The sequence below is a fragment of the Mesocricetus auratus genome, unplaced genomic scaffold (genome assembly GCF_017639785.1).
Source record: "Mesocricetus auratus isolate SY011 unplaced genomic scaffold, BCM_Maur_2.0 Super-Scaffold_100003, whole genome shotgun sequence".
NCBI lineage: Eukaryota > Metazoa > Chordata > Mammalia > Rodentia > Cricetidae > Mesocricetus > Mesocricetus auratus.
The window spans coordinates 6,864,488-6,891,860 of NW_024429188.1; the positions used below are offsets into that span (position 1 = coordinate 6,864,488).

The 27,373-nt window shown below is 42.5% G+C and overlaps 2 protein-coding genes across 2 annotated transcripts; one reads left to right on the forward strand and one right to left on the reverse strand.

Annotated features, from left to right (window-relative positions):
- Window positions 1-620: 620 nt before the first annotated feature.
- On the reverse strand, window positions 621-9,964 carry LOC121139915 (ribosomal RNA-processing protein 8-like). The gene is given in 2 exon segments (XM_040743940.1): window positions 621-1,616; window positions 9,830-9,964. Coding segments are annotated over 2 exon segments (1,113 nt in total). The 3' UTR covers window positions 621-638.
- Window positions 9,965-10,034: 70 nt separating this feature from the next.
- On the forward strand, window positions 10,035-27,373 carry LOC121139916 (protein Shroom2-like). The gene is made up of 4 exons (XM_040743941.1): window positions 10,035-10,082; window positions 24,645-24,917; window positions 26,713-26,988; window positions 27,179-27,373. The coding sequence occupies exons 1-4, from the start codon at window positions 10,035-10,037 to the stop codon at window positions 27,371-27,373; spliced, it is 792 nt and encodes a 263-aa protein (XP_040599875.1).

The following is a 27,373-nucleotide window of genomic DNA, read 5'->3' on the forward strand; positions in this document are numbered from 1 at the left end:
TCAAATGAGAATGGAATACACAGAGATGAAGAGATTAACCTGGGTACAGTGGCTCACGCCTGGAACCCCCATAATCAGGAGAATTGCTATTTAAGGTCAGCCTGGACTAGTATGAGATGCCCTCTCAAAGCAACAACAACAGAAAGAAAGACATTAAATGATTCTCAGCTCCAAGAAAGAAAGAAATAACTGCCAGCCCCAACTGGCAAACTAGCATTGGGACCTGCCATGAGGCAAAAGCTGTGTGTCTGTAGTCTTGAAGCTGAAGGAGCAGAAACTATGGATGAGCAGAGGCTAGACAATGCAGTCAGAAGATGGCACAGTGGAGTGTCCTTGTGCCTTCTGAAAGATGAAGAAAACCAAACAAATCCATCAATTCCAAGCCAACTAGTTTACATGACATCTGAAGTGGCCCACAATTCCCAGATACACCAATCCCTCACAATAAACTCCTCATTCTTGAGCATGCTTTGAGTAGCCAAGAAGGCTCCATTAGAGTAGAGTTGAGCAGAAGGCTTTACCAGTGTTCTTGATACAGGAGGACGGCGCCAGGTCCTGGCTCATAACTTGGGTAGGTACAGTGTGCAGAGTTCTGAGCTTGGAGTCCGAGCCTTCCCCCTTTAACAGGTGTCCTTTGGTCACCTGCGCTTGTAGCGACAGGGCTGAAGTTTCAAGCCTGAGAGCTGGGCTTTGGGTCCTACTCGAGGAGGCCCAGTCTTTTCAAAGTCAAACAAGAAGAAGTGGCTGTTGGTCAGGTCCTTGTAGATGACCTTAAAGACAAGTTTGGTCACAGCCCCCAGAAAGGTCCGAATGTCCTCAAAGCGGCTGCTAACTTCAGCTACTTTGAGCAGACCCGCCAGCTTCAGCACTTGATTTGCTTCCTCAAGGAAGTCCCTGATGTTAGCTCACATTAGTGAAAGGCAAAACACAGCTACATCCACAGATTCATCCTCCAGAGGCACCTGGGCCATGTCACATACAGTGACCCTGGGGTCCTGAGTGGCCAAGTCAAAACAGTGCACAGGGTTCCGGACACTTGAAGCTAGGCGGCAATCTCCACAGCCAAAGTCAGCTACCACCAAGGATGCAGGTTTCTGTCGGAGATCTTTGGCAATAGGATCCACTGGGTGCAGTGGCCACTTTTTCATTTGTTTCTGAAAGCCCCGGTGATACAGGTGAAAAGCCTCGGGGTCTTCCTGGAAGAGGCGTTGGGCAGGTGAGTACAACTGTTCATTAAGGTATTGAAATTGGGCCCCATCCAGCCGTTGTGTCATGCGTGCCCGCAGGGCTCCGGCTCTAGTCTGCTGACCGTCTGACTCTGGGGCAGGAGGCACCTCAGTCTCCTCTGTGGAAGCCACGGGAGGAACCTGGTCTGGAGGAACCTGGTCTGGTGTCTGAAGTGGTCGAATCTTGTTCTTGTGTCTCTGCTTATTCTTCTGTCGGTTCTGCCACTGTTTGCGGCTCAGCGTATGTGAGGAGTCACAGGGTGTGGACTCGGGGCTTCGCTTGGGTGGGTCAACTGTGGCAGTACTTGTCCTCGAAGTGTGAACTGCTATGTGGTCAACATTGTCCAGGTGCTGGGTTGGGTGTGAATGAGAATATTTCTGACATTTCTTCTTTCATAAAGGAAAACCTTTAGCTGGGGCTGGCTTACAGTTTCCGAGGTTTAGTCCATTATCATCATGACAGGACATGGTGGCATACAGGCAGACATGGTGCTGAAGAAGGAACTGAGACTCCCACATCTTGATTGGTAGGTAACAGGAAGTGAACTGAACTAGGTGTAGTTTGAGCATGGGAACCTCAAAGTCCACTCCCACAGGGACACACTTCCTCCATCAAGGCCACAACTAATCAACAAGGTCACACCTCCTAATAGTGTCACTCCCTATGAGCTTATGGGAGCCAATTATATTCAAAGTATCATACCCTGTCTCCAGGGATGTGCCAGATTCTTTGATCTCAAATAAACAGGTACATTACATGCAGGATGTATATATACTTCTTTCTGACTCAAATGGTAGGTCTCCAACTGGTCTTGTTACAACCTGTGACCACATTTCTATTAGTAAATCTCCCAACAAGTTTCATTCTGTGCAATTTTAGATTTGTCTGCCTCTCCTTTTTCTTTAAAAAATACGTTTTTTAAATTTTATATATATGAAATTTTGCTATGTGCATGTATGTACACCATGTGTGTTCCTGTTTGATCCCTTGAAACTGATTACAGATGTTTATTAACCATCATGTAGGGGCTGGGAATTGAATCTGGGACTTCTGCAAAAGTAACAACTGCTCTTAACCACTGAGCCATCTTTCCAGCCTGTCCATCTCTCATTCATACGTCTTACACTATCTTGGGGAAGGTTTTCATACAGTAGGACCAAATTGTTCTAGAAAAGTATATTATGATAAAACTTGGTTTATAAACCATGTAGCACACCAGTGATTTAATACCCATACCTTTTCCTAATGAAAGGGACATGACAAACCAAGGATTAACATGTCTAGTTCGCTAATCCCTGCTCTGCATAGCAAGACATATACTAGAGTTTTAAAATCACAAATGGCTTGGTCTGGTGTTAACCAAGCTTTTATGCTCAACTACTTGGGAGACTAAGGCAGGAAGATCCAAGTTCAAGTCCAGGTTAGCCAATTTATGTGAAAATAAAGAGCAGATTAGAATTATAGCTCAGTGGTAAAGAGCTTGTCGTATAGGCCTGAGGCCCTGGGTACTTGCGATTCCTGGTGTTGTCAAAGGGGAAATAGTAACACCAAAGTGTGTATAATGTTCATTTAATAAACACTGAGCAGGATACAAGGACAATGTTAGGCTAGTGATATACCCCAATTGGTAAAGTACTTGTCTAGCCTCCAGGAAGCCCCAGTATTGCATAAAGTGGGCATTCTGGTACACACCTGAGTTCCAGCATTTAGGAGGTGAAAGCAGGAGGTTCAGAAGTCCAGGGTTATCATTGGCTATATAGTTAGCTCAAGACCAGCCTGAGACACATGAGATCCTTCCTCAAGTAAAAGAAAGAAGAAAAGAAGGAAGGAAGAGTAGGACATGCAGAGAGAGTAATGGGGAGAGAGAACGAATATGCATACGAGAATGCTAGGAAGAGCTTATGTGGTGAAGAGTGTGATGAGGCTTGGAAAACTATTTTTAAAAACAAACACACTTTCCTGACTTCTTTTCAGTTTTATCTGGGGCAATGTTGTTTTAGCCAAGTAGAGTACTACAGACTTCATTTTGAAGGCATAGCATTTTGAAGATAGTCTCGCCCAGGGCTCAGGAAGTTGTTTTGACTGGAGGGACATAGGTAGATTTCCCCTAGACCTGGAGTTGGGGAATATTCAGTGTCACCATTTTTACAGAAATGATTATTTCCTTTGGAAGGGACATACAGAGCCAAAGATTAAAATACCAGGGATATAGCTTTTGATACCTACATGTTGTGAGTAGAAAAGTAGGAGAGAAGGAATTTGGAAGGAGAGGTTTTGTAAAACAGATTTCCTAATGTTTTCTTGACATCCAAATTGCTTGGAGGGCTGGTTTTGAAATAGACTTGGAGGCATGTCATCCTTCACCATTCAGTGCTTTTCCTAGCCTTCTTACTAAGATTGAGCAGAGCCCACTTCCTTGCTGATTCAAATTTTGGAACCAAATATGAAGTAAGGGAGCCACAGAAATGAGAAAGGCCTTGCCACAGATTCCCAGAATATCATAGCTAGTTCACTGAGATACTTGAGTAGCACTTATGCTAGATCATTATAATTCCCAGGCCCAAGCCGCTCTGTGTGTGTGTGTTCACATGTGCGTGCCCCGTGCATGTAGAGCCAAAAGTCTGTGTTAGTGTCTTTATCCTTTTCTGTCTTCTTCTTTTGTTCTGCTTTTGATCTTTGAGACAGGGTTTCACTGTGTATCCCTAGCTATAGACAGCTGTAGACAAATTCTGTAGACCAGGCCACATCTTTTTGAGACAGTATCTAACTTTACCTATAGCTCATCAGTATGGCTAGTCTGACTGGCCAGTGAGCTTTGGAGATCCTGTTTTCTCCAACCCCCCCCCCCTCCAGCACTTGAGTTACACACACCACCACCATACCCAGCTTCTTTTACATAGATGCTGGTGATCCAAACTCAAGTTTCATGCTTGCACAGAAGGCATTTGCCAGCCTACTCTTCCCTTTAAAAATAATGGATGGTTTTAAAAACCAGTGCCTGTTCATTTGAGTTTGGGTCATCTGTGAGTAGAATTTCTCTTCCAATCTCCCATACCCATTTAACCACAAATGACTTATCATTTTGTCTAAGTCAATTTCATTACTACTTGTCATCTGAGTTTCTGTAAGTTAAAATGAAATCCCAAGGAAACTGAAAACCTTTTTAATCCATCTGTGAAGACATTGGAGAAATAAAACTCATCCAGTTTTCTAAAGTAATTGCTTTTCCCACATGGCCTGAAAAACACAAACTGGAACCGAGATAAAAGCTTTAGCCAGGAGGCATTGTAGTAAACACATGACCAAAGCCATGATGCTCCTGGGCTTGTGTTTTCCCCAAAGGACATCCAACAAGACACAAAAGTTTGAATACCGATCATGTTTGTGTACATCTGCTATCTAACTACTCAGGAAGTTCAGGAAGGCTTGCTTGGGCTATATTGCAAGTTTGAGACCAGTCTTGGCTGCATAGTGAGACCCTGTCTTAAAGATAATTCCCTAAATCCCAAAACAAAGAAAATTGCTAAATGGAAAGATTCAAGAGTTTGAACATAACTGGCAGAAATGGTTCTTTTCCTTGTCATCATTAGCATAATTTGTCTGTTAATTTGGCAATTATAGGTTGATCATCCCTAGTTAAATCTAAATTTCTCTCGAATCAGAAACTGTGCCCGCATAATGCCACAAGAGACGAATTTGTACACTTGACATTATACATTATACTTTGATAACTTACAGTCAAAATGCAGGTGAACTAAAAATAGTATACTAAAATCATCTTTCAGGTATGTATATGTGTATGAAACATGTAAAATGTAAATGTGTATCTATAAATATAAGTGCTTGCCATGAGTTAGCATTATTGTATTCATATTTATAATTAAGTTCCATTCCATAGGTATTTCATTTTTCATGTGTGTTTGTGTATGCAAATAGTCCAAAAATCTTTTAATTCCAAGTTCAAATATGTCTTCCTCCAAACATTTACGATCGATAAGAGATGCTCAGCCATCTTGTTCCCCTGCCTGAAAATTTGGCATTCAGAGGATAATCAGACCTTATTCTACAGCTGCTTGTGCTCTGGGAAGTCTGATTGATTGATTAATTGGCATTTCTAAGAATTTAACTGATACCATATTTTAAATGTTTCTGATGAGGTCTGTGCCTTTGTTGATTGGTCAGTTGGTTAATTGATTGCCTCTTTGGGTCTCTGGTGCCATATCCCCCTGTCTGATTTCCCACTTCACTTGTCAGTTATGGGATGCTGTCTTGATGCAAGAGCCTCCCACTTGTATTTGAACAAGGAATGTATGTGACTGCTAAGAATTATTAGGAATGTGGGAAGGGTGATGGAGAATACCAGGGGCTCACCTGGCAGACCTTTCTGTAGAATGTCTTGGGTGTCCTGTCTCCTAGCTTCCTGATGTTTACACAAAGATCTGACTAATACATCCCTCTAAGCTACAGGGCAGACTAGTTATCTGGAATTGATGATGAATATGTCTCCCCTTTCCCAGATCACTTTTGTTTATACCTGTAGCCAGTGCAGATGTACTCCTGGATGCCACATTCAAACCGTGAATGTGAAACTAGAGAGAACATGGCACTTATGGCATGTTGACATTTCCCCTTCCTAGAAACATAGCTCTGTTTCCAAGTCAGTGACCCTGGGTTCCACCCTGGAAGTTCTATGAATTAATTGGGCACTTTATAAACAAATTGGGCAGCTAGTTCTCAAGTGTGATTTTTAGACCACAGTATAGAACTACTCCTGTTCACTGTGTGTGTGTGTGTGTGTGTGTGTGTGTGTGTGTGTGTGTGTGTTGGATATGTATGCCATTTCATGCATGTGAAGGTCAGAAAAAACCCTCAGATACTGGTTCTTACCTTCTACCTTGTTTGAAGCGAGGTCTCTTTTTTTCCACTGTTGCATATACCAGGCTACTCACATACAAACTTCTAGGGATTCTCCTGCCTCTGCCTCCCACCTTAATGTACTTAACATAGGAGCAGTGGGATCATTGGTCTTCACACTAACACAGCAATTGCCTTAGCCACTGAGCTACCTCTCCAGTCCGTGTTGCTATTCTTGACAGTGTGCTGTGGATTATAAGCTTGTGTAAGGCATGTTAGAATTTTCCATCATGCTTAAGTGAGAGGAAGAAGTAATTGAGTGTCTTAATTATTTTTTTGTTGTAACAAAACACCATAAACAAGGCCATTTAAAGAAGTGTTTAAGCCGAGTAGTGGTGGCACATGCCTTTAATCCCAGCACTCAGGAGGCAGAGACAGGTGTATCTGTGTGAGTTCGAGGCCAGCCTGCTCTACAGAGCAAATTCCAGGATAGCCAGGACTGTTACAAAGAGAAACACTGTCCTGAAAAATTTTTTAAAAAATGTTTAATTAGGCTTATGATTTCAGAGGCAGCAGGAACATCTCAATACTCACATCTTCACCTGCAAGTAGAAGTCAGAGACAGGACACACTGGGAATGACACAGGTCTTGGGAAATCTCAAAGCCTGCCCCCACTCACACTAATCCTTCCCAAACAGTTCCACCAACTGAGAAACAAGTATTCAAATATATGAGCCTGTGGGGCCATCCTCACTCAAACCACCACACTCAGGCTCATTGTCTGTTGAAAACTTGTTAGTTCTATCATAACCTAGAGTTTTATAGGTGGCCTTGACACCTAGTAATCACTGAGTGTCCTTTCTAACTCAGAAGTCTAGACTATTCTGCATGAGCTGTGTGTATTGTGTCTTAGAAAGTAGTTGTATGGTAACTTTTATCATGGAGAACCATGAATGGCTCCCTTCATCTGCAGACCAGCTGTTGCATCTGTCTTAGATGCATGGCTCAGAGGAACTCCACACAAACCCTCTATTATACCATGGGATCTCCGTGCCTCTGATAACTTACAGCTACTCACTTATGGTTTGATCTGAAATGTCTCACATACAGCAAAATATTGATGGCTAGGGACCTAGCTGGTACAAAAGGGGCATGAGCCTTTGAAAGTTATTTCTGCCCCCTTATAGATCCTTTTTCTTCTGCTTATTGTTCCACTAGGATATGAAAAAGCCTCCCTCATATGTTCCCACTGCCATCGAATGTCTTTACCATGCCATCCCCAGCCAGGTATGATGGAATGAAATCCCTCTGAAACCAAAGAAAGTTTTCCCCCATATTTTATCACGTATTTTATTACAGTAACAAGAAAAATGACTAATACACTCCTGTGTGATACAGTATGGTCTGACACCATGTATCTGAAAGGATATGAAGCTTCCTCAGGCTTGTTTCCTGGTTAGATGACTTAAGGCTGCATACCATGAATCATGATTAGAAGTGCCTTCCAGTGAAACTTCAGATTAGATGGGACTCATATTTTACTAAGGCCTTAGACACCATGTCATTGCTAGAGCAATAACTGATGATGAATCAGAGTCCTGTTCTTGTCATTGACACCAAAAGCCAAGAATGGATGGAAAAGAAGACCCTGTAGTGTTTGCTCATTAACGAATCCAAAAGATTCAGAAATTTTCCCCATCACCTTGATAAAGATAGCTATAAACTGTTAGCAAACAATACTGAACTAATTAGTGATAGCAGCTGTTATTTCATCAAGGACTCAGCTATTTGCATCTTGAAAAAGTACCCTCCACACACACACACACACATACACACACACACACACACACACACACACACACACACACACCTGTGTATAACATTCTTTACAGTGACTGAAAGTGAGTGGCAGAAGCAAGAGTATTTACATACCTTTTCTTTTTCTTTTTTGGTTTTTCAAGACAAGGTTTCTCTGTTTAGTTTCTGTGTAGACCCCGAACTCAGAGATCTGCCTGCCTCTGTCTCCCAAGTGCTGGGACTAAAGGTGTGCGCTACCACTGCCCAGCTGGTATGTGTGTGTATAAATAAATATACATATATATATACATACATACACAAATACATACATACATGCTGGGTTGCCTTTTAGGCACTGAAGAAAAAAGCTTCTGGGTCATTTGTTGAGGTGCTTTGTGCTGGGTTGTGAGCAGAGTCTGAATAGAAATGAACTGTAAGACCACTTCAGAGTCCCATGCTAGGGTGGGACGTGAAGATTAGAATAGGGTTAGCATGTCTAAGGGCCCATGTGGTAAGGAGACATGTGTGCTTAAGATATGGCTGCAGGGAGCAGAAAACAGAAATTGAGAACATTGAAAGCAGATTTCTCAGCTGCTCTAGTGAGCAGATGGAGTCTGGAAATAAAACCGCTATTCCTCATGTGCAGAAACTTCACATTGAGTTCTGGGACTGACTGTCTGCACAGGAGGATCGGATATGTCAATTTAAATAATAGTGAGGTTAATAGGATTTCTAGAGCACTTGTCTGTTTTCCCCCATTGATGATGTGAGCATGCTATACCAGAATAGACATGTTTGTGCCTTCCTATAATGCCAGCACTTATTGAAAACAATAAATTCACAAAGTATGTCATCAGTTTCCTTGGCAGGAATTTACCAAGTAGTCCCATCATCAATGAAGAGTCTGTGGGAATGAGTATGATAGGATGAACACTGTTGAAGGTTTGTTGTGAGCCACGCTATAGAATTGGGCTTGAGTTAAGCCTCAGGGTGGAATTGAGCTGCAAATGTGAGGAGTGGTACTATGGAAACCAAAGAAGTAGGTTAAGAAGAAGAGTAGATACACAAATGGACAGCAGACAAACAAGTAGAGTGACAGCAGATCAAGTGAATCATCTCAACAGGAGGGACTGAGTCTCAATGAAGCTTCTGGGACACTCAAGAATGTTCTGCTTATTGAGTCTCTGATGCATATACTGGGTAATCAGATAATAGGAGAGTAGGGGCCATTAGGTGTCCTTTGAGAGCGTCTCCATTTTACCTCCATCTGGTGTGCCCAATAAGTTCTTGGACCAGATTTTCCTATGTGATTTGAAAAATGGGTTGTTATTGTTTTTTCTTTAGATTTGAAAATACTTTAATTGTGTGTCATTATGTGTGTGTGGTGTGGGGGTGTGGAAGGTGTATTATGTGCACATTAGTGTAGTGCCCACGGGCCCAGAAGCAACGGGTCTATCGAGAGCCGTACTTACAGGTAGCTGTGATCTACCATACATTGGTGCTGAGAATAGAACCTGGATCCTCTGTAAAAGCAGTATGCAGCATTCTTAACCACACAGCCGTCTCTCAGTCCATTTCTGATTGTTTTAAGATGACCGTGTGTTCCTATAGTCCCAGTTTACTGTGATAAATCTGTATGGTGACATACATTTTACTTTTAGAAATACATTATTGTCTTAAACTTTTTATTATGTTTGTGTCTTTCACACCATGCATCTCAATCCCATTCATCTCCCTGTCGCTTGATATCTACCCTTGATATCTGCCCTTGCCACCCCCCCACAAGTAAAGTAAAATAAAGTTTAAGGGGAAATAAGAAGAAAAAGATAGAAAAGTCCTGTTGCGTAGGCTGTAGTGTGACACAGTGAATAACACAGTTTACCCCTTGGTCCACATATCTACTTAGAAGTGTTCATTGATCTGATTTGAGGCCTCTGGCTTCTGCCACACTATTGATGCTGTGCCCTCAGTGGTGTTCCTCTCGGATATCCTGTTGTTGTGCTGCCTGGGTGAGGTGTAGGATAGTTTCTCCTGAGTACTTCGGCTGGTGACGGGCAAGAACATTTCTTCTAGTGTTGCAGCCATTGAGAGGCAGGGCCAACTCTGCACAGCCCTGTCCTCTCATCCTTCAGTGATTTCAGTGATATCAGGAGCCATGGACATCAACACAGACCCTAGTTACAACAGGGCCATGAAACCAGACGTGGGCCACTGCAGCAGCCCAGGCCCAGACATCAATCACCATGACCTTGGGTGACAGTCAAGCCACCTCACCGCTTTCCTCTTCAGATATGCCTCTGTCCACAGGACATAAACCATTCTCTCCGTCTCTGTCTGTCTCTGTCTCTGTCTCCTCTCTCTCCCTCCCTCTCTCCTTCCCTCCCCCTTCCCTCCATACATTTGCTTACCATAATAGTGCCTGGCTGCCTGGAGCCACAAGGGGCTGGGCAGGAACATGCTTTCTCCTCAGAACCTGGGACAGTCTGCCCTGGGCATGTGTGTGAGTCTCCTTTTCCTGCTCAGTCCATCATGGCACTCATCAGGACCATGCTTTCTCCTAGAAATATGTTCTTATCAGGAGTGGTGCTGGACAAATGATGGTGTAGACCAAGGTACAGAGTCATCCTCCATCCTCCAAATTGAATCGGAAGCTGCTTTTAAAATAGAGTCTCTTCAGATAAAACACAGCCTGAAAAACCATTGTATATAGAATACAGACCAACTAGAGCAGGACACAGCTTGATCTCCACAATCGGTTTCTACCACATGGCAATATGGTAGGCCCTTGCCATGTGCTTGTCCTCTTCAGGTGAATTTTGTTTGACCCTGTAATTCTGTACTAGACCATTAACCACCTCAGTTGTATGGTGATGTCCAGTGAGAACTGCATGCCTGGTTGCAGGTCTCTGGGACCTCTGCTTAGAGCCCCCTTCCCACCTTAGAACTGATGCATTCTTTTATAACCAGTTATTGGTGTTACTCATTTTAGATGAAAACGAACCACATATTCAGCCTAAGCATCAGTTTCCAGGACACTGGAATGCGGTTGTCTTTGTAACCTTCCTTTGTATGGCTTGCTTTCTGCTCCAGTATTAGTCTCAGGGTAACATACTGACAAAGGGAAACAAAGTCCTTAAGTCATCTTATTATGTGGACATCCATTCTTTCCTCCTACCTCTGTCTCTCTGCCTTCCCTTTCTTAGAATTTCCATATTGCCCAACCTATACTTGAACTCACTATGGAATCAAAGAATGACCTGAATTCCTGACCTCTTGATGCTATCTCTGCCACCTCCCCCCCGCAAGTGCCAGCATTGTAGGCCTGTTGTCATTTGGGTTTTATTTCAAATGAATGAAAAAGGGATAAGCCTGGCTACTCAACAGGCTGAAACAGAAAGATCACAGGTGCAGTGCCTACTTGGGCTAAGAATGAATTCAAGAACGAGTTGAACCACTTACTGAGACCCCTGTCTTAAAACAAAAAAGGGGCTAAGGATACAGCTCTGTAGTAGGGCGCATGCTAGCATGCTCCTTCAGGTTCAATTCCTGCCCCAACAAAAGCCAGATAAGGTGGTACATGTGTAATACACTTGGGAGACTGAGGCATAAGGATGGTACGTTTGAGGCCAATATAGTATCAACAATTCCTGGAAAGAGGCTGTGTTTGTAGAGGCTTGTTGGCTGATTAAAACTATAGTGATATGAAAATTTTGGAATGCTTCACTTGGACTAGCTTTAGCCCCATGAATAACCATTCCTTGTCCACCTCTGTATTGGAACATCTTGTGACTGATAGATTAAAACCTTTTAGAATCTATTAATTAGTAGGTCATTAGCTTCCACCATTCCAAAACTAAGAATGTCATCAGATAATATTTCAGACCAATGGGAGAATTCCCCCCATCTTTCTGTAACCATCTCTCTGGTGTACACATCAAGTGTATTTTAAACTTGCCTTGTATGGCTTTGTTTGGTAAAACTATTAAACTTCTTAAGCCTGGAGGTGTTAGCATACATCTTTAATCCCAGCACCCAGATGACAGAGGCAAATGGATCCCTGTGAGTTCAAAGCCAGTCTGGTCCTCAGAATGAGTTCCAGGACAGGCTTTAAAGCTACACAGAGAAACCTTGCCTCAAAAAAACAAACAAAAACCTTCTTGAAACTTCTTCCATATTGGAACATGGAATTTGGGGTAACCTAAACCTGTGTTCCCAGGCTACACTCACTCAAATATGGCCCTGAATAAATTATCTCTTATTCCCTTTAAGGTGAGAATTAGGTTTTTTGTGTCAACAGTTAGGTACTTTATGAGACCCTGCCTCAGAGTAATAGTATAAATCAGAGAGTATATGTACACGACATAGCCACATATACACAGCCACACATCTACATATACAACAGAGTACAGATACATAGTCCCCCCCCCACACACGTGCACACACACACACACACACACACACACACACACACACACACATATATATACCACAGGCACACATGTACATTTACATAAATATCCACACAGCATACATAGCATATGTAGTATACATCTATTTATAAATACATGCCCACATTAAAACATAGCACAAGCATGTCACACTAGACTCTGTCTGCAGTATACATCTCTTGAACACCATTAAAAACACAGACTTGAATAAGGTCCCAACAGAACTCAAATTATTACATTTTGGTCCTTTAATTAATGCATATCTGTGACCTGATTTACTGGATTCTTATTAACTGGGGCAGTTAAAATCAGTTGGTGAGTCTGGCGAGCCCAGCTTCAGGTGAGATTGGGTCTCTGGGGGGAAACACTCCTCATCCCCTGCCCAACACCCATCCCCTCGATCTTCCGGGGCCACTCCTGGCATCCAGAAGACCCGCCCACACAGGAAAGACATCAGCCCTTCCAGGATCCAAACCCCGGTGAGCCCAGCTTCAGGAAAGACATCAGCCCTTCCAGGCCTCAAACTCCAGTGAGCCCAGCTTCAGAAGACCCGCCCACACAGGAAAGACATCAGCCCTTCTAGGCCCCAAACTCCTGCGAGCCCAGCTTCAGGAAAGACATCATCCTTCCAGGCCCAACCTCCGGCAACCCCAGCTTCAGCTTAAGCTTCAGTGTCAACATCCCCAGCTTCAGCTTCAGGAAGGAAGGAGACCAGTGGAGACGGAAAGACCCCACCTGCACCCACTGGAAGAAGAGAAGGGAAGAAGACAGAATAAGAGCTCACTCAGCAATAGAAAGACCAACATGACTCCACCAGAATCTAGAGAACCAACGCCAGCAAGACCTGAAAAGCACTACATAGATGAAGCAGAGGAGACAGACCTTAAGAATTATTTTATGAAGATAATAGAGTCCCTCAAAAAAGAAATGAGGAAATACCTTAAAGAAATAGAAGAAAAAACAAACAAAAAATCCATGAATTGGGGGAACATTCAAGAAATAAACAAATTTCTCAAAGAATCTAAAGAGTACCAAGATAAAACAACCAAACAAATGAAGGAAACAATTCAAACAGTTGAAGGATTGAAAGCTGAAATAGAAATGATAAAGAAAACACAGAATGAGGGGATGCTGGAAATAGAAAAGCTGGGTAAACAATCAGGAACTACAGATGCAAGTATCACCAATAGAATACAAGAGATAAAAGAGAGAATCTCAGGTGTCGAAGACTCATTAGAGGATATAGAGTCATCAACAAAGAAAATCTCAAAACCAACAAATCCTTAACACAAAATATCCAGGAAATATGGGACATCGTGAAGAAGCCAAACCTGAGAATAATAGGTATAGAAGAAGGCAAAGAAGGCAAAGAAATACAACTCAAAGGTACAGAAAACATATTCAACAAAATCATAGAAGAACATTCATTAACCTAAAGAAAGATATGCCTGTGAAAATACAAGAATCTTACAGAACACCAAATAGGCTGGACCAGAAAAAGAAGTCACCATGCCATATAATAATCAAAACATCAAACCTACAGAATAAAGAGAAAATATTAAGAGCAGCTAAAGAAAAAGGCCAAGTAACATACAAAGGCAGACCTATCCGAATTACACCTGACTTCTCAATGGAAACAATGAAAGCCAGAATATCCTGGGTAGATGTCCTACAAACACTAAGGGAACAAGGATGCCAGCCCAGACTACTATATCCAGGAAAGCTTTCAATTACCATAGATGGAGAAAACAAAATATTCCATGACAAAGCCAGATTTAAATAATATGTATCCATGAATCCAGCTCTACAGAAAGTGCTAGAAGGAAAACCTAGATCCAAGGAAGATAACTACACTCACAAAGACACAGCCAATATATAATCCCACTTTACAAAACACCAAAAGAAAAAGGGAGGAGAAAATACACAAAATAACTTCACTAACGATAAATCAAGCACAAACAAGAATCATCAATCAATGGTCATTGATATCCCTCAATGTCAATGGCCTCAACTTGCCTATAAAAAAGACACAGACTAGCAGAATGGATACGAAGACAGAACCCTTCCTTCTGCTGCAAACAAGAAACACATCTCAACATCAAAGACAGACGTTATCTCAGAGTAAAGGGTTGGGAAAAGATCTTCCAATCAAACGGTCCCAAGCAACAAGTGGGTGTAGCAATCCTAATATCTAACAAACTAGACTTCAAATTAAAATCAATCAAAAGAGATGAAGAAGGACACTTCATATTCATCAAAGGAAAAGTCCATCAAGATGAAGTCTCAATTTTAAACATCTACGCCCCAAATACAAAGGCACCTACATTCGTGAAAGAAACATTACTAAAGCTCAAAATGCACATAAAATCTCACATACTAATAGTAGGAGACTTCAACACTCTGCTCTCACCATTAGACAGGACTTCCAGACAGAAACTTAACAAAGAAACAAAAGAACTAATAGAAGGTATGACCCAACTGGGTTTAACAGACATACACCTATAGAACTTTCCACCCAAACACAAAGGGATATAACTTCTTCTTGGCGCCACATGGAACCTTCTCTAAAATTGACCACATAATAGGAAACATAGCAAATCTCCACAGATACAAAAAAATTGGAATAACCCCCTGTAAATTATCAGACCGCCATGCAGTAAAATTAGAATTCAACAAAACACAAATCACAGAAACCCTACAAACTCATGGAAATTGAACAATGCACAATTGCACCATCCCTGGGTAAAGGAAGAAATAAAAAAGAAATTAAAGACTTCCTGGAATTCAATGAGAATGAAGACACAACATACACAAACTTATGGGACACTTTGAAAGCAGTGCTGAGAGGAAAGTTTATAGCACTAAGTGCCCACATGAAGAAACAGGAGAACAGTCATACTAGAGAATTAATGCCACCCCGAATGCCCATTCCTGATAATGAACTTGATGTCTATAACCATCTGGGAGCCTTCAGCCAGTGATTGATGGAAGCAGAGGCAAACACCCACACTTAAGCACTGAACTGAACCCAAGGAACCCAGTGACAGAGAGAGAGGAGCGATGAGCAAATTGGCAAGGAATGGGCTTCCAAAACCAGCAGAGACAGCTGATCTGAACAGGGGAGAGCTCTTGGATCCCAGACCGACAGCGGGGAGGCCAGCATGGGACTGATCCGGACTCCCCAGAATGTGAGTGTCAGTGAGGAGGCCTCGGCAACCTATGGAGCCCTGAGCAATGGATCAGTGTCTATCCCTGGAATACAAACAGACATCCTGTGCCCATAGCACAAAGAGGGATGCTCTCTCAGCCTGGACTCTTAGGGAAGTGCGTGGACCCTACCCTGAGTGAAATGACAAACTCTAGATATCCCCTATGTGGAAGGAATTGGCAATAGGGTGGGAGGCTTGGGGGGGATGGGGGTGTGGGAGGAGGGGAGGGAGAGGGAACTGGGATTGACATGTAAAACAAGCTATTTAAAATTAAAATAAAAAATTAAATAAAAAAATCAGTTGGTGATTTTATAGTGTAGACTTCGCAAGCTTGGAGTTGGAAAGGGCCAAGGAAAATAGAGAAAGCAGGGAAGGCACATTAAATTGCTGTGTCTATGGTAGTGTGAATAAGGATAAATTTCTCGATGGATCATTGCATACTAAGCTTCTATCTGCTGTCATTGTTATGCCAAGTTCATGAGACCCCAAAAGACCACCAATGACCCAACTCACTGATGCAAATGCATAAGGTTTAATGTTAAGTTACGATCCTCAGCAGGGACCCAGTCCTGCAAACTGGCACAGCAGCTGCAGGAAAAGGGTGCCTGGCCTCAATTGCAAGGGGTTTATAAAGGAAGAAAACCGCAAGCAGGTTGGCACGTGCCTTAGCTGTTCAGGATTGGGTAAGAGTAGGTGACCTTTGGATTCATTGACATGGGGGCTAGGGGAATTTCAAAATTGTTACTAATGGTTACCCACAAGGACAGTTGTGATGAAAAGATGTTAGAAATAATGATATTTACCAAAATTAGGCATTGCCTGACCACCCGGATGGGGTCGTTTTGACTGGGGTGGGCACAGTTTGGGAGATCCTTGGAACTGCTTATGGTTCCTTGGCTGAAGCTGAATCAGCCTTGTAAGACGAAGGAGTTTCTCAAGGTGGCTTTTTCAGTTTACCTTGCTCTTACAAGCATATGTGAACTCTGCCATGCAATGCTCTGCCAAATACAGAGCCCTCAAATGCTACATGGGATGTTTCTAAATAAGCCATGAAGGAACCTAGGGAGTCTTCTAGCCAGGAGAGAAGCCCAGTCTGGTTCAAGGCGTGTTTTCTCAGCATTTCTTTTACCCTGAATCATTATTTACAGACCCCATCTTTGCAAGTGAAGCTGACTCTGGTGTGTGAGTTCTCTTCAGTTTTCTGAGTAAGTCTCAGACAATTCAATCTGAGATCAGAGATCAGAAATCAGGGATTGCTTACTGCTCATATAGTTTAGCAGTACAGTGCTTGCTTAGCTTGTGTGAAACCATGCATTCAACCCTCCCAGCCAGTGTCATTTTGCATCCATTTTAACTCATGCATGTGAGTGACTAACAATACTTAGATTTTAGCAATAAATTGCAGGTCATTTGATTTTGGTTCTAAAACACAGTGGCTTTTTACCAAATAATACTAATTAAGTACCAGGATGTTTTAGCTGGGTACTACATGGCTACTACATTTCAGGAAGACAGTTCATGAGGACCTGATGTGGACCTAAGTTGTTTTGTTTTGTTGGTGATACCAGGGAAATTGTGGTCCCCTCATGAGTAAAGGTTTTCAGAATGGACTCAAATAAAAGCTTGAGAACAATTTCATTAGAGTTTAAAAGAAGAACCTGGGGACAAGCAAGTTGTAAACCTAAGCAGCTGCGCAGGAGAGACTGGAGAAGAGAGGAAAGTGCTATGCTGATTGAGTTAAGCCAGTTTGGAGGTCAGCCACATGATGTGGAGAAGAATGTTATAGAAAGTGAAGAGGCGGGAAGGGTGGGATGTAGCTTAGTTGGTAGAGCCTAGGAAGAATGAAAATGTCCCCAGTACTAGAGAAAGAAGACAAACAACAATGAAAGGGAAAGTTACACTTTTCTAAGGCAGACAAGCCCTACAGACCAGCAGCTTGTAGGGACTACACTAGGAAGCAGGAATGCAAGAAAGGAAACGTTTATTTTCTAAGTGAAAGGCTATTCCTTCTGTATTTTTTAGCATAGGTTAAGATGAACCTACCCTCTTGCAGTCCTTAGCATGTGAATAACCAGTCCAGAAATGTCAAATCTCTGCACAGGCCAGAGATTTCATCTTCTCTGCAAGAGGAAATAATTTTGCTTAATGAGTCTTTCCTGCTGCTATGTCAATAGGATGTCAGTTTCTAGCTGCATGCTAGTGTTGTTTGGCTCCCTATGTTTTGGGGGATGTAGGGCAGCAGGAGGACATTGACTGTAAACTCTGCTCTACTCTGGAGTATCTATTAACTAAGGAAGGGACCTTCCCATCTCTGCTCCTCAGAACACAGCAAGGTTAGCATCCACAAGGCAGGGCACTGGTATGATAGTCCTGTAGATCCCGCCTGTAGAACCCAGGTATTATGCATCATGTCTATGATGTAACAAGAGGCAGAAGCAAGTGCATCTTAAGTACTCTGGATATGAAACAGGGATGGGTCTGCATTCCTTTTGTCAGTAATTAGGTTCTGTCATTTCATTGCTACTTATACATGCTGTCCTGTTTTGGGTCAGTCGCAAAGTTTTCTTGGTAGTGTGCTCCCCCATCCCAACCTATGGATCAAACTTAAGGCCTTGCACTTATTAGGTAAGTGTTCAGCCACTGAGTTATATACTGTATTCCTCAAAACTGATAGTTTTTCAGATAACTCACTTTGTAGCCCAGTCTGGTTTTTAACTAGATGGATGCAATCCTCCTACTTTGGCCTCCCAAATACTAGGATTACATGAAGTACAATGCCCAGCCCAAACGTCGGTTTTAGGCTGAGAATTGCTCTTTTCCATAAATCAAAGGTTTGTTTTCTACTTGGGATTGGTTTGGTGTGGTATGTTGGCACTACACACTTAATTGTTGCAAGTTTGCTAGTCAACCCATAAGCGTTTGGCATGAATAATCATATATCCAGACAAGCTTCTATATGGACATCATGAGCATGCCTATGAAAATATATGCATGTTGATGTGAAATGATAGTATAATGGGAAACTCTGTAAGTCATAGTTGCTTCCAAAATAAACAGTTGTTGTTTTCCTGGTTTGACATGTCTAATTTTAAAGATTTTTATGACTGAATTGATTCTTGGCTCATCTTGAAAGGTCTATCCCTGTGTATATAAGTGTTTCCCATATGCTATGTAAAAGCATTACAATGTGAATCAAATGATCCCAAACATATTTGTATCTGGCAATTTTCACAAAAACATGATTTTTTTCTTTGGGGGAGGTATTTCTTTCAATTAAAGAAATGTAGTTTACATATACATGTATGTCTATACCAGGTCTATATATGTGTGTTATACATGCTTAATATGCCATATAGAACATGTTTCACAAATAGCCTAATATGTATAGCATGTGTTATGAATTTTTACCACATCACAAGCGGCAGTAGGCATGGGTGCTGGAAAATGGGTAGTCCTTAAAGTGATCTAAGAGAGAAGATCCTAATAAGAATTTTTGCCTAATTATTATTGCATCTTCCTTTAGACAAGCAGATGCCCAGTGTTAGGAAGTCGGTTTGAGAACATTGCAGGACCTACTGAATGAGAACCCACAGACCAATTCCACATTGCCTGAATTATCCCACTCCCAGGAAGACCCAGAGCCTCCACAGGAGAGCCTGGACCAAGCCAGTAGTCTACCTTGAGAATATACATACTCAGGGTAGAACACACTGTCAGACATGGGACCCCAAGTCCAGGGTCCACCTTTACCCCTACCTGTTCAGAAGCACACTTTGTGGTCAGTAAGCACAGCCCTGTACCCTAAGAAGGCAGCCCCACCTCAGAGGCTATACACCTACAGACTCTTACCTAGCCGTCCCCAACAAGTCCTTACCAACACCACTTACTAAGTCCTTGGATGTGCGTGTGTGATTCACCTACCCTTCTCTCACAATACGGCCAGCATGTGAATGAGGATACAACTGTCTCTCAACCACAAGTCCAACTCTCTTCCAAGTGTCAACAACTACAGACATCAGCAATGGAAACCTCTCGCTCCCCTTCACCCCAGTTTGCCCCACAGAAGCTGACAGACAAGCCTCCCATGCTTATCCAAGAAGACAACTCAGCAAGGTATTTTCCTATGACAGCATGCTACATATTCATTCCGTCATCCAGTGTTTGTTGCTGGAGCCTTGATGCAGCTTCAAACACTGGGGTAAATTTGGTCATGAAAAATGGTGTGGAGAATGAGTCACAGCTCAAATGACCATTTGTAATTTAATGACATGATCCCCTTTGTCTGCATTGAATGCATTTCCATTTGCCTTACTTCTTGGCACATGCAGACTAAGCATGTTTTGCCAGTGGTCAAAATCAGATTTAACCTAAGAAAAAGATCTTTAGGTAAAGTTGAGCAATGTCCAATATTTGCATACTTTTAAAATTTCTCCCTCTTCCTCTTTTTTGTTGGAGACACAATCTTGGTGTATAATCTGGATTGGTCTTGAACTCACTGGGTAGCCTAGACTGTCTATGTAACCTAAACTGTCTTTGAACTTCTCATCCTATTGCCTCTAACCTCCGAAGTGGTAAGATAGCCAAGGACTCTATCAACTGTGCTATATCCTTAGTTCTTCAACCTACTCCCCTTTAAACTTCTGAATAACTCAGATGAAAAGCCTAGCGCCATGGGTTGCCTCTTTTCAAGTTATTAGACATTGAAGTCTCATAGACCCCAACCATCATAGGTTATTGCCATTGCTGTTGTTTACCTTCCAGAACTTCATGGTAGGATCCTATTGCTGAAGAGACCATGTACTTGAATCATAAAACATGAAAACAAGCTGGTAATGACCTAAATGCTTCATTCCCACTGGCTAGCTTTCATAGTGCTAGAAGGTGTTATTGACAATACTAGGGGAGTAAGCTATAAACAATCTCACCCAGCTGTGAACTCTGGGAATTATCATAATGAATGGCCTGGAAAAATCTACTGATGCAATAGTGACAGGAATATTATGGAGTAACCAGCTACTTTCTGATTGGATTTTAAGACCTGCTTGACAAAACCAAACTTATGTCTGATACTGTTAACAGTGCCAAGAACTCATAACTGGGCAGGTTCATAGACCCTAGGAGAGAACCAACTCATTCTGCTAAGTGGACATAGCATTAAACCCTCCCTTAAATACTTGTCTTTATACCCATAAGTTGGTACATCTTAACCCTCATCAGAGAACCTTCTTTTACAATAGAAGGCAACTAAAATAGATATCCATTAACTCCTGCAGATAATATGAAATTTCTAAGTTTTCAACCCTAAATGGGATATAATATCACACCTTCTCCCAAAGTTGAGAGATCTTTGAGTGGCTGGAAGCTTGTAAGAGGCAGAGGCAGTTAATGACTAGAATGAAACTGTTTTCGAGACGGGACAGGACATATGAGCACATATGAGCTCACAGTGTCTTTGACTGCATGCACAAGATTAAGCTAGACACATCCCAGCACAGATAGAGGAGAGCTTCACTAAGTCCCACTCCCTACTGAGGCTGCTGGGAGGGAGTCAGTTTTCTTTCAAGATGTGGCCCCTGGGAGGCTACCCACACTCCAATAGACAGATCTACACCCATGTACATTCTAATAACATTAAGTGGACTCAAAGGTTTTAAAAGACAAAGTAAAACAAAAAGTACCATGAAATCTGGAAGGAATAGTGGAGGAATATGGGTGGATTTGATGAAAACATAAGCATGTATGGAATTCTCCTAATAGAAAATCATTTTAGAATGGATATCATTGGCGTTGTAATTACATCTCTGTCCCAGTTGTTTTTTTCATGTACTTTTCATTCTTTTTATTTAATTATAAGACTATACCTACGCCATGAGAGCATATATGTACTTAGCATTTCAAGTTGGAGACCAGACTGTGCTATACAGTGAGTTCCACACCAACAAAAACAACAGACCAATACCCCCACCTCAAAACAACAAAACCCCTCAAAACAACAAAAGCAAACCAAAATCCCCAAGTATGCACAGATTCAAAAAGCAAAAGAAGGTATTAAATTTTACAAGTTAGTATTTCCGCATAACCAATATTTTAAGCAAGCCAGAGTCATCCAAGTTACTTGCAACATGCGTCAGATAGGTACACAAAGTATCAAAAGAATATTCTACATCTCCATGTTTTTTTTCTCTCTTTTTTTTATTAATATTTTTTTATTTTCCATTTTAAATTTAGATAAGAAACAAGATTGCTTCACAAGTCAGTACGAGGTCCCTCTCCCTTTCCCTCCTCTCCTCCCGTGCCCTCCCCCCATCCCCCCCCGTTATCCCCTCATTCCCCCAGGGAGGGTGAGGCCCTCCATGGGGGTGTCCATAGTCTGTCATTTCATATAGGGCAGGGCCTAGACCCTTCCCCAAGAGTTCAGGGTGAGAGTGCACCTCACATTATTCTATGGGAGTCCAGAGACCGTGTGTATACTTGGGATGGGTACTGATCTGCTGTCCAAGGCTCAATAGATTACCTAGGCCTCCTCACTGACACCCAGATTCAGGGGGTCTTGATCAGTCCCATGCTGGATTCCCAGGCTGATGCCTGGGATTCAAGAGTTAACCTTTGTCTGGTCAGCTGTTTCTGGGGGTTCAACCAGCCCAGTCTTAATCCCTTTGATCATCAGTCCTCCCTCTCTGATACTGGCTTTCTTGAGTTCAGCTCAGTACTTAACCAGCCAGTAAATGAAGTTTCTGTTTCCCAGACTCTCTGGCAATAGGATTGTAGGCTGGCACTCCCCAGATCTATGTCTAAAATCCATATATGAGAGAGTACATGCCATGTTTCTCTTTTTGTGACTGGGTTACCTCACTCAGGATGGTTTCTTCTAGTGTCATCCATTTGCCTGCGAATCTCATGATTCCATTATGTTTTTCTGCTGAATAGTACTCCATTGTGTAGATGTACCACATTTTCTCTATCCACTCTTCGGGTGAGGGACATCTAGGTTGCTTCCAAGTTCTGGCTATTACAAATAAAGCTGCTATGAACATAGTGGAACAGACATCTTTGTTGTATGAATGGGCATCTTTTGGATATATGCCTAAGAGTGGAGTTGCTGGGTCTTGTGGTAGGTTTATTCCCATTTTTCTGAGGAATCTCCATACTGATTTCCAAAGTGGCTGAACCAGTTGGCACTCCCACCAGCAATGGAGGAGTGTCCCCCTTTCACCACATCCTCTCCAGCATAAATTGTCATTGGTGTTTTTGATTTTAGCCATTCTGACAGGAGTGAGATGGTATCACAGAGTTGTTTTGATTTGCATTTCCCGGATGGCTAAGGATGTTGAGCACTTTCTCAAGTGCCTCTCAGCCATTTTAGACTCCTCTATTGAAAACTCTCTATTTAGTTCTGCAGCCCACTTTTTAATAGGGTCCTTTGGTGTTTTGGAGACTTGCTTCTTGAGTTCTTTGTAAATTTTGGAGATCAACCCTCTGTCAGATGTGGGATTAGTGAATATTTTTTCCCATTCTGTGGGCTGCCTTTTTGTCTTGCTGACTGTGTCCTTTGCCTTACAGAAGCTTCTCAGTTTCAGGAGGTCCCATTTATTAATTGTTGATCTCACTGTCTGTGCTACTGGTGTTATGTTCAGGAAGCTGTCTCCTGTACCAATTCGTTCAAGGGTACCACCCACTTTCTCTTCTAAGAGGTTCAGTGTGGCTGGATTTATGTTGCAGCTCTCCCTTTTAAGGGATATCATTCACATGATCCTCTTTAAAAGCTCACAAAAGGAAGAGTGTCAACCATAATGCAATGTTGATTTTAGGTCTGTTGAGGGTGTAGACTCTTTGTTAGCACTCATGTGTGGGAGAATGCCCTGGCTCCTTAGTTTCTGATAAAGTAGAAACAGCCTACCTGCAGCTTCAAGCATGTCTAACCACAAGGGTGCGTTCTGTCAGGAGACGTAGTGCCTAAGACACATAACTGCAGTCATCCTCATTTGCCTCATATCTAACTCCTCGCATAACTGGCATCTAAAAGACTAGTTCTACCCATCTGTAGCTTGATGAATCAATGAATTTACTGGATTTCCTGAAAGAAGTGAGAGTGACCCAAAAACAATCCCATCACTGGAAAAGTCTCACCCTAGCTTAGATGACAACTTCCCTGAAGCTACATAGGTGAAGCCCTCTCCCACTTCAGTTAAACATTCATAATCTATATACCATTTCCCAACTCCCAAAGACACATGCATTGGGGGCAATATTACATGCTAATAGAAAATGTACAGGAGGAACTGACTGGATTCTCAGGAGAGGGTCTTACGACATTTCCTATTCTCTCCTTCTCTGGGGGAGAGTTAACAAGCTGGCATTATGGGTGGTCTCTTCTGCTTTTGGGTAATGACAGGCCTGGGAGATAGCTAGATAGGTAGAGGCACTTTTACACAGGTCTAAAGATCTGAGTTTAATCCCAAGATCTCACAGAACAGAACCATGTCTTCAGAGTTTTCCTCTAAGCGCTATATGTGTCGTGGCATATATGTACTTGCATGCATACACATGCACACACACTAAACAAATAATTTTTAATAAAAATATGTGATAGCAGTTTTGCTCAAAGACGGATCAACAACAGCACTAGACACAAGAATCAAAATGTCTCTGTATGTAAGTCTGTAATTTGTATACTTAAAAAGACAGAGGTCAAGGTATCATATAGAGTCTATGAATCCTTGCAGACATAGAGATTGAAGTTGTTATCTACTATGATTCAAACTGAGGTAGCTGTAGTGTAACAGAACATTCATCAAGTGAAAATTTGTTTTATTTAAATTTTGTTCTTATGTATGGTTGTAGAAATGGAACTCAGGTCCTCAGACTTGGCAGCAAGTACCTTTCTCAGTTGAGCTTCCTCTTTGCTCATACAAACAAGGAAGCTCATACTAACCAGGAGGCCTTCCTCTCATTGATTTGATAAATCCCCCATTATTTGATGGTACAAAGACTAACACACCTAATCTGACTGAATTCTTCCCAGGCTGTGTGTGATGTGGCTACGCTAACTTAGGGCACTAGCTTGGGATCATTCTAACAAGTGTCCCCCTGCCTCCTTGTGTCCTACAGCAAGAGCTCATCGACAGTATCAGCCACAAGCTGCAGGTACTCCGGGAAGCCCGTGAGAGCCTGCTGGAGGACATCCAAGCTAATAATGCTCTGGGGGATGAGGTGGAAGCCATTGTGAAAGATGTCTGCAAACCCAATGAGTTTGACAAGTTCCGGATGTTCATTGGAGACCTGGACAAAGTGGTGAACCTCCTGCTGTCTCTGTCAGGCCGCCTGGCCCGTGTGGAAAATGCCCTCAATAATTTGGATGACAGTCTTTCTCCTGGAGATCGAGTAATTGCAAACACATCTGACTGGGAAATGGGAAGTGGTGAGGATCTGTAGAAAGGCTGTCCTGGGGTGCTCAGAAAGTCAGCTCTCAGAAGGCTCAGAAGCCTCATACTGCCTGTGCATGGCCTGTATAGTGTCTAGAGCATGGAGCTCTGGTTCATCCGAGGTCCACTCTCTTGGTTTCCTTTCAGTTGACAGGCAGAGCAAGTTAATGAGATGTAGGGGTAGGGGCCATCACAGGCATGGACCACCATGTGTATCCTCAGTTTTCTTGTACTCAAAAGAGGAGAAATATCTTACTTGCTGGGTTTGTTTCATAGGTTACGTTTCAGTCAACATCTTTCTGTGTTCCTTGCATATTATGGGACTTCAAAATGAATCTCTTTATTAATCAAACATCTACTGGACTCCCCCACCACTATCTCAGTACCTTTCAGGCATCCATCATCCATCGGATTTTCACAATCTGACCTACTTTTGTACAACAAGTTAGTGTCTGCTTATTTTCTGATTGAAGTACAATGGCCTTACATGGCCTCTATCCAGAAAATATCTTATCTCTTTGTTTGTCTCGGGTATGACAAGGCAAGATGCTCTCTAAACCTTATATGGTCATGGGAATACCAAAGACAGTTTCTTGTTCAGGCCACATTTAGTAACAGGTAACATCCCCTCTTTCCTGACTTCTTTGTGTTAGTCTCCATGTGAAGACAATGAATGCATCTATCTCTTCCTTTTTTATCTTCTTTCATCTTGGACTTGGTAGGGTTTCCATTGGATGTGTATATTTTATAAATTGAAAGTAGTGATTGTAATCTTTATGTGTTAGAGACAGGATTTTCGAAGCAGGACACTGATTCCCCACCCCAAATAGGATGCTGGTAGGAGTTAAGGGCTATTCCTTACTGTTCCATACACGCCTCCCAGCATCTCGACCCTCTGTGGCTCAGGCTTATAATGTCATCTACTCAGGAGGCTGGGTAAGAAAACACATAAGTGAAAGGTACGTCCTAGCTATGAAGTAAGATGCAATCTAGCCCAGACAAACTTACTGACACATGGCTTCAAAATAAAAGGCAAAAGTAGCATTGCACTATAGTTCTGTGGTAGAGTGTTTTCCTAGTATGAATGAGCTTATGGGTTCAGTCTCTAGTATAAGAGGGACAGGAGGAGAGGGAGAAGGATGGATGAACACACACACACACACACACACACACACACACACAGACTGAGACTCTTTCATTCTAGGGCAGGATTAAACTCTTCAACAGGAGGTGGTATGAAGACAAACAAGAAAGACCAGGAAAGCAAGACACAGAGAGTAGAGTTGCTGGGAGACGTGTATGGAACAGTATGGAATAGCCCTTAACTCCTAACGGTGTCCTGTTTGGTGGCTCAGGCTCAACCTGATTATAGTATTTCCCTTTTACAATTTTGGGACCAACAGAATCATCAAGTCCTTTGTCCCTTTGAAACATATCAGAACTCTGTAGCTTCTGGTCCCTGATTTAAGGCAAATGGCAGAGAAGAAGGCACAGACAGAGAGGAAACCCAGTGGGGCCTATGAGTGACTTCTGGAAGGGTGAGGAAAGGAGGAACTGTAGAGAAGCTAACCATAGTTAGAAATACATGTAGACTCCATCGTGATCATTCCAATGGGGATCGAATGTGGCTTCAAGGTTTCCACGGACAGTTACGAGACCAGTATCCCAAAGCTGCAGGGCTTTAAAGGGGTTGGCCAGAGTCTTTGTTTTGGCCTTGCCTCAACAGAACTTTCTGTTTCCCTCCCTCTCAACAGCAGTCACTGTTGGAGAAACAGAGAATTCTAACCCAGCAGCATGAGGACGCCAAAGAGCTTAAAGAGAACCTAGACCGTCGTGAGCGCATTGTGTTTGACATCCTGGCCACCTACCTCAGCGAGGAGAACCTGGCTGACTATGAGCACTTCGTGAAGATGAAGTCAGCCCTCATCATTGTGCAGAGAGAGCTGGAAGATAAAATCCACCTGGGTGAAGAGCAGCTCAAGTGCTTGTTCGACAGCCTGCAGCCTGAGAGAAGCAATAATGCCCTGTTAGTATGTGATGATTTTATTATGTTTTTCATTTCTGTTGGTTTGCTGAGCAGTTTCGTATTACATGTAACTTCACAGAATGCCAGGCTTTGCTGGTCAGCAGGGTCCCCTAGGATGCCCAGTGGCTGAGCCCACAATATATGCAAACACTCCTTTGCAGCAGCAGTGGCACCATTGTTCCTCCCTTGTGTAGATGCCAAATACGTCCCTATGGTGCATGAGAGGAAAGACCCTGGTGATTGAGCCAGGCATGGGCTGCTGTGTGTTCGGTCCTTGTTCATTCAACAATGCAAGCATTCACTGGGCTATCATCATGATGTTCTCTGACCCAGTAAAAATCAGTGATGATGATAATTTATTGATGTGTGAGAAACATGAAGTTTCCTAG